The 22158-nt window shown below is 43.6% G+C and overlaps 1 protein-coding gene across 1 annotated transcript in view; it reads right to left on the bottom strand.

The window, feature by feature from the left end:
• The window catches only part of zfpm1 (zinc finger protein, FOG family member 1), a 90632-nt gene extending 71662 nt beyond the window's left edge, over window positions 1-18970 (bottom strand). Inside the window, exon 1 of the mRNA XM_084555538.1 lies at window positions 18464-18970. Coding sequence (XP_084411664.1) covers window positions 18464-18503 — 40 coding nt within the window. The 5' untranslated portion in view covers window positions 18504-18970. The remainder of the gene's footprint in view (window positions 1-18463) is intronic.
• Between the last annotated feature and the right edge of the window lie 3188 nt (window positions 18971-22158).

The following is a 22158-nucleotide window of genomic DNA, read 5'->3' as shown; positions in this document are numbered from 1 at the left end:
AGAGATAGAACAGGCTGTCCCGTTTGAACCGGGCCACTAATCATTAGACTAACTAGCTGATGTCTTATCAGGTATTTGTGGCGTTGCTTTAGTGAACCGCCTCCACTCTTATCACCTGCATCCTAATCAGGAGGAACTTTGAGGCCTGACAGTTTGATATCGCTGATAGAATCAGTTCATGTTCGGACGAGAACTTTGACACGGACGCACAACGCCAGCTGAACGAAGGACCAAATAACTCCTTCCACTTCCTCCTCAAACCTCCTTAACTTCTTCCTCCACCTTTTTCTCCTCTTCCATTTCCTCTTACATTTCCTCCTTAACTTTCTTCACTCTCAATTCAGTTCAATTAAATTTTATTTATACAGCGTCAATAACAATACAAATTGTCTCAAGACACTTTACAACATCCGGCCTGAAACCCGGCCTCAGAGCAAGCCAAGGAGAAACTCCCTTTGACAGGAAGAAACCTTGAGCAGCAGCCTGAGGCCGGCCCGGTAGAGACCAGCCTGAGGCCGGCCGGGCAGAGACGGCCGGGCAGAGACCAGCCTGAGGCCGGCCGGGCAGAGACCAGCCTGAGGCCGGCCGGGCAGAGACCAGCCTGAGGCCGGCCGGGCAGAGACCAGCCTGAGGCCGGCCGGGTAGAGACCAGCCTGAGGCCGACCGGGAGACCAGCCTGAGGCCGGCCGGGCAGAGACCAGCCTGAGGCCGGCCGGGAGACCAGCCTGAGGCCGGCCGGGTAGAGACCAGCCTGAGGCCGGCCGGGTAGAGACCAGCCTGAGGCAGGCCGGGTAGAGACCAGCCTGAGGCAGCCAAGCTCATGTTGAAATAAATAAAACACTGAGATGTCTGAATTTTACTCTTATATCTTAGACATAGGCCTGATATCTGTTATTAAACATAAACTGGTTGTTAAGGAGGGGGGAAGAAGAAACACCCAGCACAACTTGACCCCTCTGACCCACGACTGATGCCAAGAAGACCTCCATTTCCTCTCCAGCTACCACCCCCTCCTCCCTCCCTCCCTCCCCATCACCACCGCCGCCACCCTTCTCCTCTTCTTCTTCCCTTTTTCTCCACTCTCCACCTCCGCCCCCTCCCCTATCGCTGTGCTTTGCCAAGTCCACATCGCTGGTAACGAGGGTGTAGTTTCTTAACATTCATCATCGCTGAACTCTGAAACTTTATCAGCTCCGGAGAGCGGCGCCACAGACCCGGCCCCGGCTCTTTCTCGGCTCTCAGATAGGGCTGATAACACGCTGATAGATTACAGCAGATTGTTTTACTTCAGGGGACACTGCTGCTGCTGCTGCTGCTGCTGCTGCTGCTGCTAATACTAATACACAGACAAGACGACTGGCTGGTGATAGAAGGGGGGAGGTGGAGGGGGCAAAGAGGCACAAAGAGGTAAGGGCAAGGAAGCGGCGATGAGTCCGATACGTCCTTTATCCTGCGTCTGAGCTCGTTTTTGTCCAAATAAAAGTCGGGAAAGCCGTCGTTTATAGAGTTTATATTATTATTATAAGTAACGTGGAGCAAACAAGGAGCCTTTATTAGCGTCGAGCTGAGTGAACGGTTAGATTAAAACACTAAGAGGTGAAACCTGAGCTCACCGTGTGACCTCAGGTTCATTAGGTACACTAGTGAAATCGTTCTAATCTAAATAATGTTGAGTTGATGTAGAAACAGAGTCAGAAAGGAGGTGATTCACCTGGAGGATGAATCAACATCTCTCTCAGTTATTAGAAACTGAAGCTGAACACCAGAACCTTCACAGAGACTAGACTTAGAGCAGGACTGTTATAATTCACTAGCGTACCTAATAAACTGGCCAGTGAGCGTAAATTTAATTTCAATAGAGTCTTTATGTACTTTTACTAACAGTCATTTCTTTGCTCTCAGTGAGTGATAGAGACTTTACAGCTCGTTATAAAATGCTGTTATATCAGAATGCATTCACTGGTGTACCTAATGAACTGGCAGTGGAGTATATTTTTACCTTGCAGTTTTCAGTCTTATTTCAGGCTAATCAAACTTAATTTGTAAATTTTAAATGTATTTTATTTACCTTTACTAACAGAGAGAGAGACTTTACAGCTTGTTCCAAAACACGTATCGTCTCCACAAGTCATTGCGACGGTCTCAAAAACTGAAAACGACAGTAGAATCAACATCTGCTGAACATTCATGGAGACTAGATTTAGAGCAGGACTGTTATAGTTCACTAGTGTACCTAATGAAGTGGCCAGGGAGTGGAAATATAAAAGGAAAATATCAGTTCTTTAAAGTGCTCGGTTCTGTTCTGTTCATTTTCTAAACAACAGGAATTATTATGCTAAGTTACACAACGACACGTCCTTTATCCTGTTTGTTTAAATAAAAGTCTGTAATTTATATTATTATTATTATAATTAACACTGATCAAGTCTTCTTCTTCTTTTTAAGCATTGATTAAATTGACTTGTGAGCAGGTTTCGGGCTGAGTGAGCGGTTAGACCCAAACACTTAGAGGTGAAACCTGAGCTAACGGGACGGAGCTCGCCAGGTGACCTCCGGTTAAAAACAGGGTCAAGTGTGAAACACAAGGACCACTTTCTCTTCCTCTCTCTCTACTCAGCCTTAATAAAAAAGAAAGAAAAAAGCCTCTTTCCAGAAGAGATCCTTATCTTAGTAACCTCATAAAACCCTTAACCTTAGAAAATAAGAAATATAACCTAATAAAATATCCTCCAGATTAGACATTAAATGAATGGTTTATCATTCATGATTTCATTTCATTAATCTTCCTGCAGCTCTCTCTCTCTCTCTCTCTCTCTTCTTCCAGTTATGGATTTTTCCACCATTTTTCCAGAGGTGTACTCCATCATGATAAAAATAAAAAAGGGGAGCGATCCATTATTGTATTAAATGAATATAAAACATCAAGCGGCACTCGTGCAGACGAGCATTAACTTTTTAAGCTAAACCAGGCCGGCCCAAAAAAACTCATGAGAGCAAAGAAACTGGGTCACGAAGCAAAGACGACGAGAACCAAGAACACAAGAGGTTCTACAAAAGAACGGTTAAAGAAGAACAAGATGAATGTTTAGGAACGGCCAAGTCAAAGTCCTGACCTTAATCCAATAGAAATGTTGTGGAAGGACCTGAAGCAAGCAGTTGATGTGAGGAAACCCACCAACATCTCAGAACTGAAGTGGTTCTGTTCTGAGGAATGGGCTAAAATTCCTCCAAGCTGCTGTAGACCACTGATCAGCTGTTACCAGAAACATCTAGTCTCACTTCCATGTGTTTGGTTGGGTTCTCTTCATCTACATCTGCTGATGTTTTGAGTTATTTTTATACAGAAATATAGAAAATTGTTTAGGACACTAAAGTTTTTACTGTAAGTGAATCATTTATGGACAGATTTAGTTTCGTTCAGGATGCAGACATTAAACCAACTTCACAATGTGATTCATTTAATTTTCGTTCCATCATCGTTAATCTACGTCTCGGCCGAGGTTCAGTCCAAGTCAACGTCCTCCTCACCGTCAAGTATTTGTTTTTTTCCACCCTCCGATCAGATACCGATCTTTTAATATTGAGTATCGGCCGATCCGAGTCTCGATCCGATCTTAAAATCAACAGAGTTTCCTCCCCAGCAGATTCATAAAGGCTTTTCTTATCTGACTTGTATTCTCCTCGATCACGTGTGCGACTGGATTAATATTAATTCCAAGGAGAAGGCAGCGCTGACAGACGTTTAAAAAAAATAACTGATTTGAGTTCTTTCTTCTTTGATTTTGACTCTAGTCAGAGGAAGACGATGATTTGACGCTGCAGGGACGTGGTTTTGGTTAATATCCCATTACTACCTACAAATGGTTTTAGTGGAGTCTCTCTGTTGGGAACGGATTCTGCTCCAGCAAAGATCTGCTGGGCCAATCGAATGGTTTGGTTTGGTTTGGTAGGAGGAGGATCCAGGTGATGCAGAGCTCTAGCTGTCATCTATCAGCTGTTTCTATTATTTAGCCTAGCTCACTGACTATGAGCTAGACTAAATAATAATAATAATATTAGGAACAGATGTCAGCTCAATAGTTCTACAAAATGAAAACCCAGTAGAATCAACAGTTCTTAGAGACTAGAGATGTAGAGCAGGACTGTTATAATTCACTGGTGTACCTAATGAAGTGGCCGCTGTGTGGGACACTTCTTACATTCATTTAGTAAACAATAGGAATTATTATGTTAAATTATACCAAGAGGAAGTCGACACACACACACACACACACACACACACACACACACACACACACACACACACACACACACACACACACACACACACACACACAGTCGGAGCCGTTGTATTAACCACGGGATCAATTAGGGATTCAGATGTAAAGTGGGGTCAAGCTGCCGACCCCGGCCCGTCTTCATGTCCTCCGCTGGGACGCCACCGGGACGCCACCGGGACGGCTGCTATGCATGTAACAAAGCGTCCAATCACAGCTCTCCGTCACCACCTCCACCACCTCCTCCACCACCTCCTCCACCAAACCGCGGGCCGGCCGTCTCTCTATTAGCAGACAGATTGAGAAGTGAGCTTATCTGGGGCCGGCAGAGTGTTTCTGTGTGTAATGAATTGGTGTCAGGGAGGGCATAAAGAGTTAAATGAGGTCTAATCTGCTAATGGCGAGCAACAACGGCGAGAAATTATCAACGCACAGCTGGCACGCAACGCCAAAAAAAATAAATAAAAACCTGTATGAAAACGAAAAACACAAATAAATATAAAGTGCCTTGGTGTATTAATGGTCTTAATTTCGGCATCGGCGTTTTTATCAGGCGGCCCCCATGAATAATCCGCACGGTAATTTCTTTCTTTCTCCCCTTTTTGTTCCTGGCATTTTGGTGGAGCAAGATAAGGGCTAAAAAAAACAACAGAAGGGCTCGGCGAGTGAAAAAAGACAGATAGATAACATTGATACCAACTCCTACACAACACAGTCATTCTCTTATCTGGGCTTTTTATCGCGCTTTCTTTGGCTTTTTTTTCCATTTTCTTTCTTTCTCTTCTCAGACGTCCACTCCCCGTTCTTTGTGGACTCACAGGACACAAAAAAAATGAAAAAATGTAAAAAAAAATTAAGAAAAGGAGGAGGAGGAGCTGGCCTTAATAAAAAAAATAAAAAAGTTTTGGTATCAAATTAACCTTTATGGAGATTGTCTGCATCCTGGCTCTCGTTAAAGAAGATTTGATCTGATGGAGGGACACACACACACACACACACACACACACACACACACATTTATATATATATATATATATATAGCAGCCATATTACTGAGAAGAAGAGGAGGAGGAGAAAGAGAGAGGAAAAAAAACTAAAAACTATTTCACACACAGACTTATCATCGCTGTGTGTCAGACAGAAAAGCTTCTCTGGGTCTAATCTATCAAGGTCAGCTAGTGTGGCCCGGGCAAACAGCATGTTGTTCCATCCCGCTGCTTCCTGCTGGAGAACACAACATCTGTCTGGCTCCGTGGGACGAGGAGGAGGAGGAGGAGGAGGAGGAGGAGGAGGAGGAGGAGGACCGGACCTCTCAGGGCCTTAATTGAAATGAAAGCAGGTTCTGGTTTTAAACGGGGGACGGGCGTTTATTTTGTTTTTGGACGACGAGTCAGGACACGCTGGACGGATATTAAAAGATCTGCAGCAAAGACTAAGGACCTGAACCATCTGATCACAGGTGTCCTGAGGTCTCCTCTACCTGTCCAAACAGGCAGCGCCACCATTTGGTCAGAGGCCCCGTCTTCTTTGTCTTCTTCTTTGTCTTATTAGTCTTCTACGTCCTTATTTGGCTTCTTCTCCTGCTCCCTCATCTTCTTCTTTTTGTTTTTTAAACCATCTCCTGACACTGATCCCTGCAGAGAACACCGTCCACCTCCTCTGGACTCATGTGCAGCAACGTGGAACTGAAGAAACCCAGACGTCATAACCACCATGAATAAGGAAGAGGAAGAGTGAAGATGATTGTGTGGATGGAGGGGGTGGGGTAGGGGGAGGAGGAGGGGGGGTTCACACGGTGGAAGAAGAAGAGGTGAGGAGGAGAAAGGAGGACAGAAGTTCAGTTGGACAGAGAGAGAGCTGGAGAGCTGGAGATAAGACAGGGGAGGGAGATAGAGGGTTGCTGGTGTGTCAGGGGGGTGGATGGGGGGGGGGGGGGGGGGGGGGGGGGAGTAAAAGGGTCGGATAAAAAGCAAATGGGTGAGAGGATTTGGATGCAGGGAGCATATCCATCAGGGAATCTTTGCTGGTATCAACCCGGAGCCATCAGCGATAAAAACTCAACCTGGAAGGAAGCGGCTGTAGCTGCAGTGGGAGTTCACTGGGCTGCAAATCTCTCCATCTCTGTGCCCCCCCCCCCCTCAAACCAACACCACCAACCCCCCCCCTGCTACTCTTGTTGCCTTTATAAAGACTCAGTAATACAAGTTTTCTTTCTGATGGTCTGGTAGCGGCGGCCGCTCTGCAGCCATCTTTGTGCCTCAGACCACAGAACCTCTCAGAAAACTCCACAAAAGAGAAATGAAAGGAGGGTTTTTCTTCTTTATTTCTGCCATGCCCCACCCTTTTCTAGATAGAGAGAGAGAAAGAGGGGGAGAGGAGGAGGAGGAGGAGAAGAGGAAGAAAAAAAACATAATTTATCTGTGTATTATCAAGAAAGGCAGACACTTTAATCAGTCAGCTATGAAGTCAGTATTTCCATTCTTATCTGTCGCAGGAGTGGAAATGGAGAGGAGATAGCGTTCTGGGAGCCCATCGGTGGGCAGGAATGATAATGGGGGTGAGGGAGGGAGGGAGGGAGGGAGGGAGAGAGGGGGAGGCAGGGGCTCGGCTATTGGACCGCTGTGTCAGCGCTATCTGCACCCATTATCAACAGGCTTATCGGGCCTCCCATCAGCCTCGCTGTAATGGGGCCAGTTCAACTTTCCACATTATCATACCGCCAAGACCTGGTACGCCGAGGCTATAGGGGTCTGGCTGGAGACAGAGAGGGAGAGAGAGGGGGGGGAGGGAGGGGAGGGACGAGGGAAGGGAGGGAGATAGATAGAATGAAAGAAGGGGTGATAGAGGAGTGGAGGTGGAAGGGTGGAGATACAGGCAGTGGAGGGTCGAGAGGAATTTAAAAGGATGGAAAAGGTGGAGGAAGAAGAGCTCAATAAAAACAGCTTTATTATTATTATTATTATTATTATTATTATTATTATTATTATTAATGTGTATTACTGATTGATTTACTCTGTATTGTATTTATTCTAATCATTAATCCTACTGTACAGGGCGACGTGGCGGTGTCGGTGCGTTGACGCTCTGACTTCCTGCCTCCGTCTGGGCTGTTAAGTTATATTAGATGAACACGCCCGGTAATAAATGATGTTACAGCTGGGATTCATTAATCTGGGAGATTACAGGAAGTTAGTTTTATAGTTCACTTCGGCCGTTTATCCAGAGAGAAGATGAAACAACGCGTCAAGATTTAGCTCAAACGTGTTTCGGGTTTTTTTTTTCCACTTGAGCCGTCGTCACTGAAACATAGAAAGACAGGAAGTAAAACTTATTTTTAACCTTCAGATTAATGTTTCCAGATGGATTTAATTCTCAAGAGGCGACAGAAATATATAAAAGAATTAAATATCTCATCAATGTTGAGTAGTTTCAGCAGCAGAGCCACGGAGGTTTTATTTTTTTTTAGATCAAATGCAGACTCCTACATTTCCCATAATGCAACAGACGTGCGTCTTGTTAGATCTAGAGGTGTAGAAGTCTCCTCCTGAGGTGAAGAAGAATTAACCTCCAACTAGGAAACTATTCAAATGCCTCCACCCTCACGTCATGCTCTAAAACAACAGACTCGTTGGATAATCTTCATCCTGAGGATTTATGCTGAATTTTATATAAAGCTGAACATTTTTCATTTTTTTGTTTTAGTCACAAACCAGACATGTATTTAAAGCAGCAGCAGCAGCAGCAGCAGCAGCAGCTGTTCTGACTGTGTGACGTTAAATCAGCTGTAGCCTCCGTGGTTTAATGATCGCACTGAAACGTTTCAGCAGCAGATCACAGTCACAGTTTCCATTTCACATGTTCCTAATATTTTGACATCAGTGGGCTCCTCTAAATAACAGCAACATCCTCCACAATGATCATCAGGTGAATCACCTCCTTTCTGACGCTGGTTCTACATCAACTCAGAGTGACTTCACTGGTGTACCTAATGAAGTGGCCAGGGGCGTAACAGTGAATCATCTTCAGAGCTTTAATTTAATCACGACAATAAAAAAAAGAAAGAAGAGCAGTAAAAAGGTCTGAAAGAAGTTTTTAGAGCATGAATATCTTTAAACCAGAGGTCTGTGCAGGATAGAGGCTGGACTGAACACACACACACACACACACACACACACACACACACAGCAAACACACAACACACACACACAGCTGGTTGATTGGCAGCTCACTTATCAGTCAGGGAGTCATGGTTTACACAAGCACAGAGCTGATCCAGGAGAGAGAGAGAGAGAGAGAGAGAGAGAGAGAGAGAGAGAGAGAGAGAGAGAGAGAGGGAGAGAGAGAGAGAGAGAGAGAGAGGGAGAGAGGGAGAGAGGGAGAGAGGGAGAGAGAGAGAGAGGGGGGGGGGGAGACATTCCTAATGAAATAAACTGCGTACAGCGTCTGAGTGGAGACCATCAGCTCCATCAGAGGGAGGTTCTCCAGCTTTATTTCTTTTATTTCTTCTATTTATTTTAAACAGAAAACACTTTTTTGTTTATGATCCGTATCGGCCTCCGCTGGCGTCTAACAGCTGGTTCAGCTCGCTCGCTGCTTCCACAGCCTCGTGGACATTTTTCCTTCTCGTTTCTCGTCTTTCGTGAGACAACCCAGCGTCTGTCCACAGATCCAGAGGACTTCCTTTTTATATCTCACAATGAGACAAGGATCCAGCTCCAACTCCCCCGAGAGAGACAATGTTAGTGGGGGGACAGTTGGTCTGGATTCTCTCTCTGTTGGGACCTGGTTTATTCCCTCCAGTCTTCTGTCCAGCTCTTCTCTGTCCTCAGACAGTTGGAGCTTCTGTCCTGATCTGGATCCAAGATTTCTGACTGAAGATATTTTAAAACTGCTCCTCGCTTCTTCTCTAAACCACCACTTCTTCTTCTTCTTCTTCTAGAGGCAGACATCGATTCAGAGATGACAAACGGAAAAGAAAAAAACAATCTGAGGATTTTAAGAACCGATAGCGGATCGATTTGAATCCGTCCCGACTTAGAAACCTTCACAACGGGACGATTTAAGTTTCTGTGAGGGCAGACAGTCAGAGGAGACGCTGGTCTAGACCTCCTCTGTTAAGGAGGCTCCCAGGAGGCTCCTGCAGCATCTCCTCTTTCTGCAGCGCATTGTCTCGGACGCCGAGTCGCCTTTATCACCTCCTCCTCCTCCTCCTCCTCCTCCTCCTCTTTGATTCTAGAACCACCTGACTTGAACTGTTTTAATCCATAAAGATCAGTTCAGACCAGGACCCACGACACGGTCCAAGATTATACTGTTTAATATTATTTAATAGTTGTTATTATTATTATTACCTGACACCTGATGGAGAAGGGGAACTCCAGGTCAAAGGTCACAGTGAACGAATGAATGAATGAACGTGTGTGTGTGTGTGTGTGTGTGTGTGTGAGTCACTTCCTGGTTTGTGTGTGTCTGACCTTTGAACCTGGACATCTCCTGTTTGTTTGACTCAATATCTGTGATCTGGGAATTCAAACCGTGGAGCTTCCAGCTACAGTTGCAGCGTTTTATTGTGGGTCAGTCAGTGTGTGTCAGTGTGTGTGTGTGTGTGTGTGTCTGTGTGTGTGTGTGAGGCTGTAAAAAGCAGGTCAGGCGGTGTTGTGTTTGCCCAGGTTGCCTTAACATCCCGGAACAGAGTGCTCAGCACAGTAGGCACAAATGGTCGACTTATCACTGCTGCTGGGGGGGGCCTTGTCATAACACTGGTTGGGAGTCTGTCACACACACACACACACACTCAGATACATATCCGGGCCGACACACTGTCCTCTGAGTGTCCAGAGATCAGAGCCATGAGGCGAACACACTCACAGCTCCATCCTCAGACCCTCTCGGGGTTAAACACACATTCATACAGAGGTGGTAACGCTTCCAGAGTCGCCAGCGCCCGAGGTCAAGGGTGAAACCGTTTACAGCTGCAGCGAGTCGGGGGGGTAGGGGGGGGAGTCATAACTCACCTCGAGGGTAAATAGCAGGAAAGGGTAATAACTCATCCGCACGCCGAACACAAACGGTGTTTCCTCTGCCAACTTCCCCCTTTTTATTTGCTGTATCTGACCATGCAACACACACACACACACACACACACACACACACACACACACACACACACACACACACACACACACACACACACACACACACACACACACACACACACACACACACACACACACACACACACACACACACACACACACACACACACACACACACACACACACACACACACACACACACACACACACACGTTTATGCAAAAGAAGCTAACGCCTTTAACCAGAGCTGGAAGATAGAGAGAGAGGGAAAAAAATAACCAAAAAAAAAAAAAACTGCGGCTTTCGTGAAGTAATTTTCACAGAATTTCAAACCGTTGCAAAGCTCAGAAATGTCACATTATTTAACCGCCGTGGAAAGTTCAACCTTCAAAGAGCGCCAAAGCTTCCTTCCAATCAGGACCAGCGCTCTCAAGACGTCTCCTCAGTCTCTACTTTATTTTCTGTGTTGATGTTGTTGTTGTTGTTGACGTCCCTGCAGACACCATGCATGACTGATGGCAGTCATGTGCAGCTCTCACACTGAGCTATCTGATCGTGGCCATGAGAATCGTTGGCTCTGATCAGTCACCATCTAGCTGCTCTAATATCTGCAGCTACAATCAACCCAGAGCCAGACGGCCTGCTGCTGCTGCTGCTGCTGCTGCTGCTGCTGCTGCTGCTGCGCTTTCTGTACTTTTTTTTTTTTTTTTATTCTTCCTCTTGTCAAATTTCACGCCGTCGACTGAAAATAACATTTTAAATAAAGAAAAAAAAAAGAAAACAGCCCTGGAGATAATCATCAACTAAAAAAAATTTCCCCAACACGTCTGCAGTATCTTACAAGGAATCTGGAAATGAGTAATACGTGCTATTAATTTTAATTAAATTAATCATTGACAACGCTTGTTAGGGTGGGGGGGGAGAGAGAGAGAGAGAGAGGGGAGGGAGGGGGAGAAGACTGAGGGAGGAAAGAAATGCATTCACACCTATCATCTAATTATACAACAACATTAATCCCATTAGGGCTGGAACTGATTGCCAGGGTCTGGACCCCGGCTGCTCCAGCCCGGGCCCTGATGTTCGTGTTGTTGTTGGTGGCTGCGGTGGCGGCGGTGGCGGCGGTGGGGGCGGCGGGGGCGGTGGGGGCTCTCTGCACCCGCCTGCTCCGGCCTGATAACAACTCTAATCACACCCGGCGATCTCTATCTGCACCGGAGATCGGGCCCCGCGGCTTATCTAAAGTTCACATCAAGCTAAAAGCAGAACAAAGGAGGAGTAAAAAAAAAAGAAAGAAAGAAAACACACACAAGGGAAAGCCACCAAGGCTGCAAGACACGAGTGTGTGTTAGACGGCTTTAGTTCACTAAAGGGTGAATTAATCTCTCAATTGTGCGTCTATATAACAATCAACGCTGCTTTGTTAAAGAAAACCTTTCACACAGCTGAAAGTGGAGACTTTACAACGACAGAAATACACAAGTTAAAGTTTTAAAGCTGCAGATTTTAGCTTTTAAAGATGTTTTATTGCTTTTAGCGACAACAATGCTAACGCTGAAACTTAAAAACACACGTTCTGTTAAAGTTTAAAGGATGCAGCAGAAGTTTTATAAAGTGACAGTAAATAAGCCACTTTGTCTTTATGTGCTATATAACCAACAACAATGCTAATGATGATACAGAAACCTTTCACAAAAGGTTTTTAAAGTAAATAAATAAGAAAGTATTATAATAAAATACCAGGTAGTCCTCCAGCCAATCAGAGCTGGCGATTAAGAGACTCTTTCAACGACACGACAGAGGAAACTAAACATCACCAGACATTGAGTTGTAAACTAATCCCAGCGTTTCCCACTAGATTAGATGAGACCCTGCCGTGTTTTTTGTTTTGTCTTAATAAAAACCAGTAACTGATGCTACCCCACTATAAAAAATACTTAGACAGTATATGACGTGTGTGCACGTAGAATAAGATTATGAGTTTTGTATCAGTCCGTCTTTAATTTACTGTAATAACACGAAGATTGGATTTAGCACACTGTGCTAGTCGTGCTAGCTCGTATAAAGTTAGGCTAGTCCACGTTACGTCTGGAATCTTTTCCTCCGGGTTTTGACCGACTGATCTCTAATTTTAAATCTCCATGGTGTAAATAATCAATAGCATCAACATCAGGTTTAACAAACAACATCAGGTAGCTCCACATGCTACGTGAGGAGCCGTTCTCTCCGTCAGGTTAAATTCAGAACAGAACGTTGTGTCAAATTGTTCCACATTCGTCGTGAGACCATGGTGGAGTAAATTAGACCCTGTAGTGTTAACATCGTATGGAAAACACTGACTTCATCTCCACGTCTCTAAGATGTCGTATACTACTACTACTGTTACTCTCCTGTCCATCACCAGAGTAAGCCCCGCCCACAAACGATCCGATTGGTTCAGTAGATCTTTGCAGGAGCAGAATCAGTTCTCAGCAGAGAGGCTCCAGATAAAGTTTCTACCACAGATCATTTGTAGGTGGAGGAGTTGATCCAGGTTAGTTTAGACCACCGTGACCAGACCAGACTACAGACCATGCTGCCTTTAAGGGAACAGGACATCAGAGTATCTGTCCCTCCGTCTCCAGCTGCTCTAGTAACATGTCAAACTGAAAGAATGCAGCTCAAACACCAGAACTCATTGACTTTCTGCTCCACATGCGCAGCAGCAACGAGCAGCTCTGAAAAGTTCAGCAAAGTTTTTAAGGAAGTTTAAAGAACTTCTTTGCGGGGAGAGAGAAAAAAAAGAAAAGAGGGAGGACGATGAGGTCGGCGCGGCGATTTCCTTGTCTGGCAATGTGCAGGCGTCCTGGTTTGCTTTCAGTCGTGGGAGGCAACGTATTATTCATGCTGACCTCTGAGCTCTAGCACTGATGTCAGAGGAATAACACACAAAGAGAGAGAGAGAGGGAGAGAGAGAGGGAGAGAGGGAGGGAGAGGGAGGGAGAGGGAGGCCCAATCAGCTGTGTGGATCTGCAGGGTGTTATCTATCTACCATCAGCAGGCCTCCTTATCAGCTCCAAACATCTTTCTCAGCAGGGTGGGGGAGCGACAGAGCGGCTCGGCTGCCATTAAAAACACAACACATTCGTCTAGCAGCTGTGTGCTCCACTAACGCTTCTCTCCATTCCTTCTCCAACACTTTTTCAGCCTCTCTCTTAATTATTATCCAGACGTCCAGCTAAAGAAACAAACAGACGACAACAAACCCGGCGACGCTGGGGAAGAAATAAATAAATAAAAACAGCCAGATGTAATTACAACGTGCCCTCCGTCCTCCATCTCTCCTTCCATCTGCCCAGCCTCCCTCTCTCCCTTTTTGCTTTCTGCCATATCAGCAGCAGCGATCGCCGCCAAGTTTTATCTCGTCTCCCATCTCAACCGCCAAAATATAAGCCCAGGGATCCAGCCTGCCTGCCTGCCTGCCTGCCTCCTATCGCCCCATCAAGGAGAGGAGCCGTATCAGGCTGAAAGATCACCAACCGTTGGGGGAGGATGACGCACAAAAAGACACAGACAAATATCTATCTGCTACACAAACACCCCCCCTCCTCCTTCCCCTCTTTCTCCTCCTTTTACCGTGGGCCTCCTGAAAGCCACGGACCTAATCCATTGTTGCTGGGAAAAAGAAAGAAAGATGCTACGTCGTCTTGATGCAGACCGGCAGATCTGGTGTCAGTGTTTAGAAAAGATATCGTTTCCAAACTAAAATAATGTAATAGTCTGATTTTTAGCTGCATCAGTTAGCGACAGGTGACTTTCACCTGTCGCTAACTGCACTTTAACGCAGCATGTGTTTATAGCCAACATAATCAGATAAAAGTAGTAAATAAAAGGTCAAAGCACAATAAACCAGCTTATTAATAGAAACTACAATGCTAATAATAAACTGGGAGTGGGTTGTGTGACACCTTAAATAAAATACCATATCTGTTTGATCTACTTTTGCTGCTCAAGCTAATGTTAGCTTCACATTCAGAACTGTTAGGATTAAATGCAGCAACCAGCTAACAACACTTCACTAATCAATTGTTCTTAAACTTCAGCTGCTCAAGCTAATGTTAGCTTCACATTCAGAACTGTTAGGATTAAATGTAGCAACCAGCTAATGCTATCTAAGGTTAGTAGTATAGTAAATGTGGCAACCAGCTAACAACACTTCACTAATCAATTGTTCTTAAACTTCAGCTGCTAAAGCTAATGTTAGCGTCACATCCTGAGGTTTTAGGGTGAAGGGTAGCAACCGGCTAATGTTAACTAATGTCCAGATTAGCTAGCTAATGGTACCAATCCAACAGCACAACAAAACACCTCCTATTAGCAATAACAATGCTAATGATAAAGTGTGTTATGCACCAATGTAAATGAAGCAACACTTGTTGCTGCTTAAGATAATGTTAACTAATGTCCAGGTTAGCTAGCTAATGGTACCAATCAGTTGTTCTTATACTTTAGCTGCTTAGGGTAGCAACCGGCTAATGTTAACTAATGTCCAGGTTAGCTAGCTAATGGTATCAATCCAACAGCACAACAAAACACCTCCTATTAGCAACTACAATGCTAATAATAAGCTGGGAGTGGGTTGTGTAACACCTTAAATAAAATACCATATCTGTTTGATCTACCTTTGCTGCTCAAGCTAATGTTAGCTTCACATTCAGAACTGTTAGGATTAAATGTAGCAACCAGCTAACAACACTTCACTAATCAATTGTTCTTAAACTTCAGCTGCTAAAGCTAATGTTAGCGTCACATCCTGAGGTTTTAGGGTGAATGTTAGCAACCGGCTAATGTTAACTAATGTCCAGGTTAGCTAGCTAATGGTACCAATCCAACAGCACAACAAAACACCTCCTATTAGCAATAACAATGCTGATGATAAAGTGTGTTATGCACCAATGTAAATGAAGCAACACTCGTTGCTGCTTAAGCTAATGTTAGCTTAACATACATAGCTTTTGGGGTGAAATGTATGGTGAAGTTAGCTAGCTACTGGCAGCAATCAAACAGCATCAAGTCGTATATTTAACTCGTTTTAAAGTGACAATAACAATAAAAATAACCAGCAAGTGTTAAAACATGCAAAACAACAGGCTGTAGCTTCAGCTGCGTCGTAGGTGGCATACGTGCAAAGGCAACAACACCTCAAACCAAAATACCGCTGCTGAAAACAAAGATGAGCAACATCGTTGTGAGGCACCAATCATTTTCAGAGAGGAAGTCAGAGGTGGACTCCTGTGACCCGGCTGGAGATTATTCATGAATTCCTCACAGCAGCAGCAGCAGCATGGTGGATAGTACAGTGCTTCAGCATTACTACTGGCAGTGGTAGTATTAGTGGTGATGGTAGTAGGACCAGCCCCCCCCCCCCCAGTCCTTATCACTCCTCACTCTTTCCTATCAAAACGTCTGCCAAATCACAAGTGAGTCACGGGGCTGAGAGCCTGGCCGGCCTCGACCGCAGCCTGGGCCCCTGGTGCACAGGGAAGCATGGACCGGGGCCGCTGATAAAGGCGGCCATGACACCACCCCCCCCCCCCCCCCCCGAGACGCACACATGTACACGCTCTCTCTCACACACACCGAGTCTAGTCGGGGTCTGGAATACATCTCCAGGCCTCGCTGCAGGTGCCTGCTGGGAGTTCACGGCCTCACCATGGAAACAGATATGAAAAAACAGGAAGTGACAAACTACACAGGCAACATGTAGCGCCACCAAGACAGAGCATTCATGTTCAAAAACATCATCATCATCTGCATGGAGCAAGTCCAGGTTAGCTAGCTAATAGCTAATTGCTAGCTAATGGTACCAATCCACTGTTCCTGTACTTTAGCTGCTTAAGCTAATGTTAGCTTCCCATTCAGAGCGTTTAGGCTGAAATGTAGCAAGAGGCTAACTAAAGATGTCAATCAGTTTCTTCATAAAGCAAGTCCAGGTTAGCCAGCTAATGGTTAGCAATCAAAGAGAGTTAGCCAAAGTTTATTTTTTTCCTATTTGCAACAACAATGCTAACAATAAAGTGTAAACATAATCAGTCATAATCAGTCATTCTATTTGCCATCAGTAACAACGATGCTAGTAATAAAGAGTGTTGTGTCATAACTTAAATAAAGACACACTCGTCTGATAAAGGCATGATGCCCCCTTCTTATAATTTAGCGGTTTAAGCTGCTGTTAGCTTCACATTCAGATCATCTGCACAGAGTGAGTCCAGCTCACACACAAAACTATTTCTATGAGACACAACAAATGCTATATATATATATATTTGCATAACAAATTATAAACAAATGTCTCACTTGTTTACCGTTTGATAAAGGCCTGATAACCTGGTCTTTTACTTTAGCTGCTTATGCTAAAGTTAGCTTCACATTCAGAGCTTTCAGGGTGACAAGCTAAACCACAACAACAATCCTGAGCTACTGAGCTACCTGCTAACTTATCAGCACACAGCTCTCTGTTCTGCTACTCGCTTATTTACATTATTGATTAGTCAACCGACTGGACGGTAGATTAATTGCCCAAAAGTCTTCATTACTTTACACTCATAGACAAACACCAAACTTTCACCTCTTTTATTTTTACCAACTCTTTGTGCTTGAAAATGGTCAAAACAAACAAAGCATCAAGATAGTCGCAGATTATATTTTTATTATCGCAACTTGTAGAAATGACAATAAGCTACGGGTTGCGAAAGGATTCAGACCGTTGATCCTGATACCGCTTCTCTGACGCAAAACTGAAAAACAACTAATTGATCAATCGTTGATAAAAAAAAAAAAAAAAAAAGAAAAGTGAATCAGCGACAAATCTGATCATTTAGGAATCGTTTTAGTCATTGTTTTCATATGAGTGGTTTTCATATGAGTTTCTAATTATTTGGGCAAAACAAGTGGAACATTACAGCAGATGTTTTTCACTATGTCCTGGCAGGTATGGGTAAATCTATTAATGAGTAATGAGAGAGCAGAACTGTCAGAATTGTGGCTCGATTTTATTAAGAAATGACTAATTTTCAAACAGAAAACCTTTCTTAAAACAAAAGTAAACGTTTCAGGGAGTTTGCACGCCGCGCTGCATGCATTCCTTTTGGTTTTGCTTTATTATCATTATTATTTTCTTTTTAAAACACACCTGCTGCGACCCTGCAGAGCCGGGATCAGCTTATTCTGATCACAGATGATAGCCACTCTATGTAACTACTGTGCTCATGTGATAGCACTGCAGTCTAAACTTCAAGCTCTCTGAGGACAGGCTGACACAATCAGAGATGAGACAACCAAACAAGCTGATAGGACGGTTCCCAGCTGCAAGCTTCCAGCAACACTTGGGGAGCAGCAGAGGTCAATCACAACATCATTAATATACACATATATGTATTTATATCGACTCTGAACATCAGTTAGCAGCCGATAAAACCTGCACACGCTTTATAAACAGGAAGAACTCGTCAAGCACGGAGACCAGTCGAGCGCCAGAGCAAGAAAAAAGGGCCTTTCAAGATGCATTATTGAGTTAAAAAAAAAAAAAAAAGAAAAAGATCCAATTGTAAGCAGCTATCAGCGGCAGAGATCAGCCATGCAGGCCTATCTGACGCCCCATCTCTGGGAAAAGAGAAGTGAAAAGCCGGAGGGTGGTGGTGGGGGACAGAGAGGAGGAGGAGGAGGAGGAGGAGGAGGAGGAGGAGGGGGGCCTCAGACAGAAAACAAATAATAAAAAATAAAAAATAAAAGATCCAATTTTAATCTTTATCTGGACTCGCATCGGATCGCTGCTTATCTCAGTCCGCATCGGGGCTTTTTTTAATATTTTATTTTCTCAGAGAACACAGCAGAATTAAACAGGAAGGAAGCCAATGGAGCAAACATTCTCCACATGACACATGAAAAACTTTAAAAAAACAAATTCCTGCAGAGCTGAACAAATCTGAGAAGAGCAGCAGGTTTTAACTCCCGTCAGCTGAGTTACATTCACACCAAGCTCGTTATTAAACACGTTTATTAGTCGGAACAAAGACTAACATTAACTCATTAATAAACAGAAAGGTGGTTTCTTACGTTTAATCTGCCGGGGCTTGCTCTGCTTTCTGCGGGACATGCCTGCTGTCCTGTGGGAAGCGGTCTCCGGCTCCTTCTGCTCCTTCTTCTTCTTCTACTACTTCTATTCGCTCCTTCTGTTTCTTCTTCTTCTTCGTTTACTGCTGAGACGCGGCGCTCCGACCAACCGCCGGAGAAATCCGCATGACCCGTCCCCGCACTTCGAGGAGCTATCTTCGGCCACGACAGTCCTGCCGAGTCCTACCTGTGGCTGAGTCCGTTCACCTGTCACCGTCCTCCGGGTCTCCTTCCCGGGAAGCGTCAGCCCGGTTTCCTGCTAACGTTATTCCGTTGCCGGGCGCGCCTCCGCCGGAGCCGCTAATATCGCGCGTCTGTCGGTTGACAGCTGTGTGTCTACGGAAGCTGGTGAGGGTCTCGGTGAGTGTCGAGCTGAGCCGAGTGAGCGCTCGTGTTTTTCGGTCAAGTTTCCTCCCGCCGGTCCGACGGTTCGTCCGCCTGCTGCCTCTGAACCGGGAGACACTTTCAATGGAGCTCGAGCGCTACAGTCAACTCCGCTACTACTGAGCACGGAGCGCGACGCGGACACGCCCCCCTACGTATGACGCAAGGCGCCGCACTCACCTCCTATTGGTTGACACTCATCCACGTTTGCGATCTTTTTTATTTTCTTTACCTGTCAAAAATAATAAAATAAAATATGTTATTAAAAAATACTTCATATTTGATCAGAATAATAGAAAAATACATAATAAAATAATAGTAGTAATTATTTTTTAAATGATCAAGGTTATAAATAAATTAAATATATAAATTAAATCTAACATAAATAAAAAATAAAATAAATGAAAATGCTTTACATTTTATCAGCATGTATAAATATACATATACACACAACTAACATAAAACATACAAATATTAAAAAAATATATATAATGGAAATAAAAAAAAATAATTATCTTTATTTAAATCTATCCACGTGTTACCTGTCAAAAATACAATATGGTTAGGAAATAATAGAAATAAATATACTGTAGGTTTAAATAAATACACATAAAAATGTCTTAGACATATTTTCTAGAAATATTAAAATATAAAATAATATTTTTGTTAATTTATCACTATAACATTTCATATCTGTTCTACAAATCCAAATTTTGTCATGTATAAAAATAATAAAATTATTATATTAACTTTACAATTGTATATTATTACTACACAAAGCAAAATACATTATACTTTAATATTTTCATGCCTTTATTAAGCACCTGAAGATTGAAGATTATTATTATTAAAACTAGTTTTACTTCTTTTCTCTCCACTCAACAACGCTGTAATATTTAATGAGTTTTTAATGATTCTTTTCATCCTGCACAAATGACCCTGAACTGTTGTTGTTTTTATTGTTTTATTATATATATATATAAAATACAGATTTTTTTTATGTGACATACCGTGAACTTTCATACCTTTAAATATCATATGAAGAAGAAACTTGAGCTCTATTATAAAGGTTCGCTTCCTCTCAGTGAAAAGGTGTCACTGAGTTCTGCATTCTTATTTCGTCACGTGTCCTGCTGCTGCTGCTGCTGTGTTGTGTTACTTTCATTGTGCTCTGGTCCGATTCTTGTTTAAATGTGATACAGACCTGAGATTAGTCAGGATTTCCTTTTGGACTGACGACGGGCCGCTCTAGTTTCCTGCACAGATGACTCAGATTGGAGAAATTCCTGCAGGAGTATGAGCCCATGATTTATTTTAAAGGGTTTAAAGGACACACATGAATGGATCGTTGTGTTTCCACTGTTGCCTCCTGTGGTATTCTGCCTCCACAATGATTACACTTCATTTCTCTCTGTATTTATATTCTAGGTTCATGCTGCATTCACTGTAGAAGTACTTTTTAAAACCACACAGATACTTCAGACCAGGTTACCTCCATTATTCCAGCCAGGGAGTTCAGCAGCTAAATTCACTGGTGCCACCTAGTGGACACTTGTCAAATCACAAGAGGAGCTCAGAGCTGGACAAACACGTCACAGGCTTTATGCTCCAATCAATCAGTCAGTCAATCAGTCAATCAACCAATCAGTCAACCTTCATTCATCTTCAAGAGTGTGAATACAGACTGACAGCTTCTCATCCATTTATTTTAATCATATTGTCTTTCTGAATAAGACAGTTTCATGTTTTTTTGTGCAGTGTGAAATAAAAACAGCTATAAGAAATAATTTGATCTTTACATTTATCTAAATGTGAGAATTCAGTGTTTTATATCTGGAAATGTCAGCGCTATAAAATAATAAATTATAAAAGAATCAATATAACCTGTAAGAACAAAACTGCAGCTGTATTTAGTTTTTTTTATTTGCTCAATAGTTTTTCTTCAGTTTGCATCATTTTAACTTAAGATTTTTAGTCTCACCGTTTTATTCTGTGACTTTATATCAGGTCTGAAATGTTATTTACACCTGCACAGAGTGTGAGCTGCTGCAGGAATCAGCAGCATCAGGTAAAGACCCTCGTTGGCCGTTAAAGCTCCGTCCTCTGAACATTATTCTCTGTGTTTCCTGTGTCATGTTGCAGATAAGTTTCATCTGAATCGTCCACGTAGCAGAAAGAGGTTTAATATTTACTCCCCCCACGAGTTCACGGAGCTCCTCATGTTTGTTCGACCTTGTGTTTTTCTGCCGAGTGTAAACAGACGAACGCTGAACTTAGTCTTTAACTCCTTACGCCTCCGTCTCTCTGTCCTGGCTTCTGTTGATTCTGCCACGCTCACGTTTTAAATGATGCAATCAGCCGATCACGTCAGGAACAAGTGTGATCTCTAAAAACAGAAAGTCCTCGTTGCTCAGAGGTCAGAGGTCAGAGGTCAGACCGGTTGGAGCTGAAAGTCACAAACCTGTTTACAACGACCTGGAGGTGGATGAATGAATGTAACCTGGTCTGATGGAGGTCAGATGATCCAAGAAGCAGCTCCAATAATTCATATGAGTTTTACTGATACTTTCAGTTTACAGAGCTGCTTTAAAGTTTTGACGTCCTTCAGAACTTTCTCCATTTCTTCATAAAAATGACTCAAAACATCTAAAGATATTAAGACGAGTCCTGAAAGTAGACAGAGAGAAGCCAATAAAACACATGGGATAGAAATATTAGACCTGTGTGTTTGTTCATATCATGTCCTCCTTGTGTCCAGTATCTGCTGTGACCTCCTTGTCACTAAATGTTTCTGGTAACTGCTGATCAGTGGTCTACAGCAGCTTGGAGGAATTTTAGCCCATTCCTCAGAACAGAACCACTTCAGTTCTGAGATGTTGGTGGGTTTCCTCACATCAACTGCTTGCTTCAGGTCCTTCCACAACATTTCTATTGGATTAAGGTCAGGACTTTAAGGGTCAGGACTTTAAGGGTCAGGACTTGTGTGTAAATCTGCTGATGTTTTGCGTTGTTTTTATGGAGAAATGTAGAAAAGCTTTTAAGCTGCTCTGTGTTTCTGATAATCCTGTAAACTCTGCTGAACTAAAAACAAGCAACACCAGGAACTGAGGCTGTGTGGGAGCAGAGAGGTGAGCCTACGTCCAGTTTGGCTTCAGATTCCATCAGGAAGGCGACTGACTACGCTGTCCTACATTTCTCCTGCAGCAGAACCAGGAGTCCTTCACCTTCAGTCCTCCAACGTCTCTGTAACATCA

Source organism: Chelon labrosus, assembly GCF_963514085.1.
Source record: "Chelon labrosus genome assembly, chromosome: 11".
Taxonomy (NCBI): domain Eukaryota; kingdom Metazoa; phylum Chordata; class Actinopteri; order Mugiliformes; family Mugilidae; genus Chelon; species Chelon labrosus.
The sequence above is the reverse complement of the archived record's forward strand: the minus strand, read 5'-3'. Positions and strand labels throughout refer to the sequence as shown.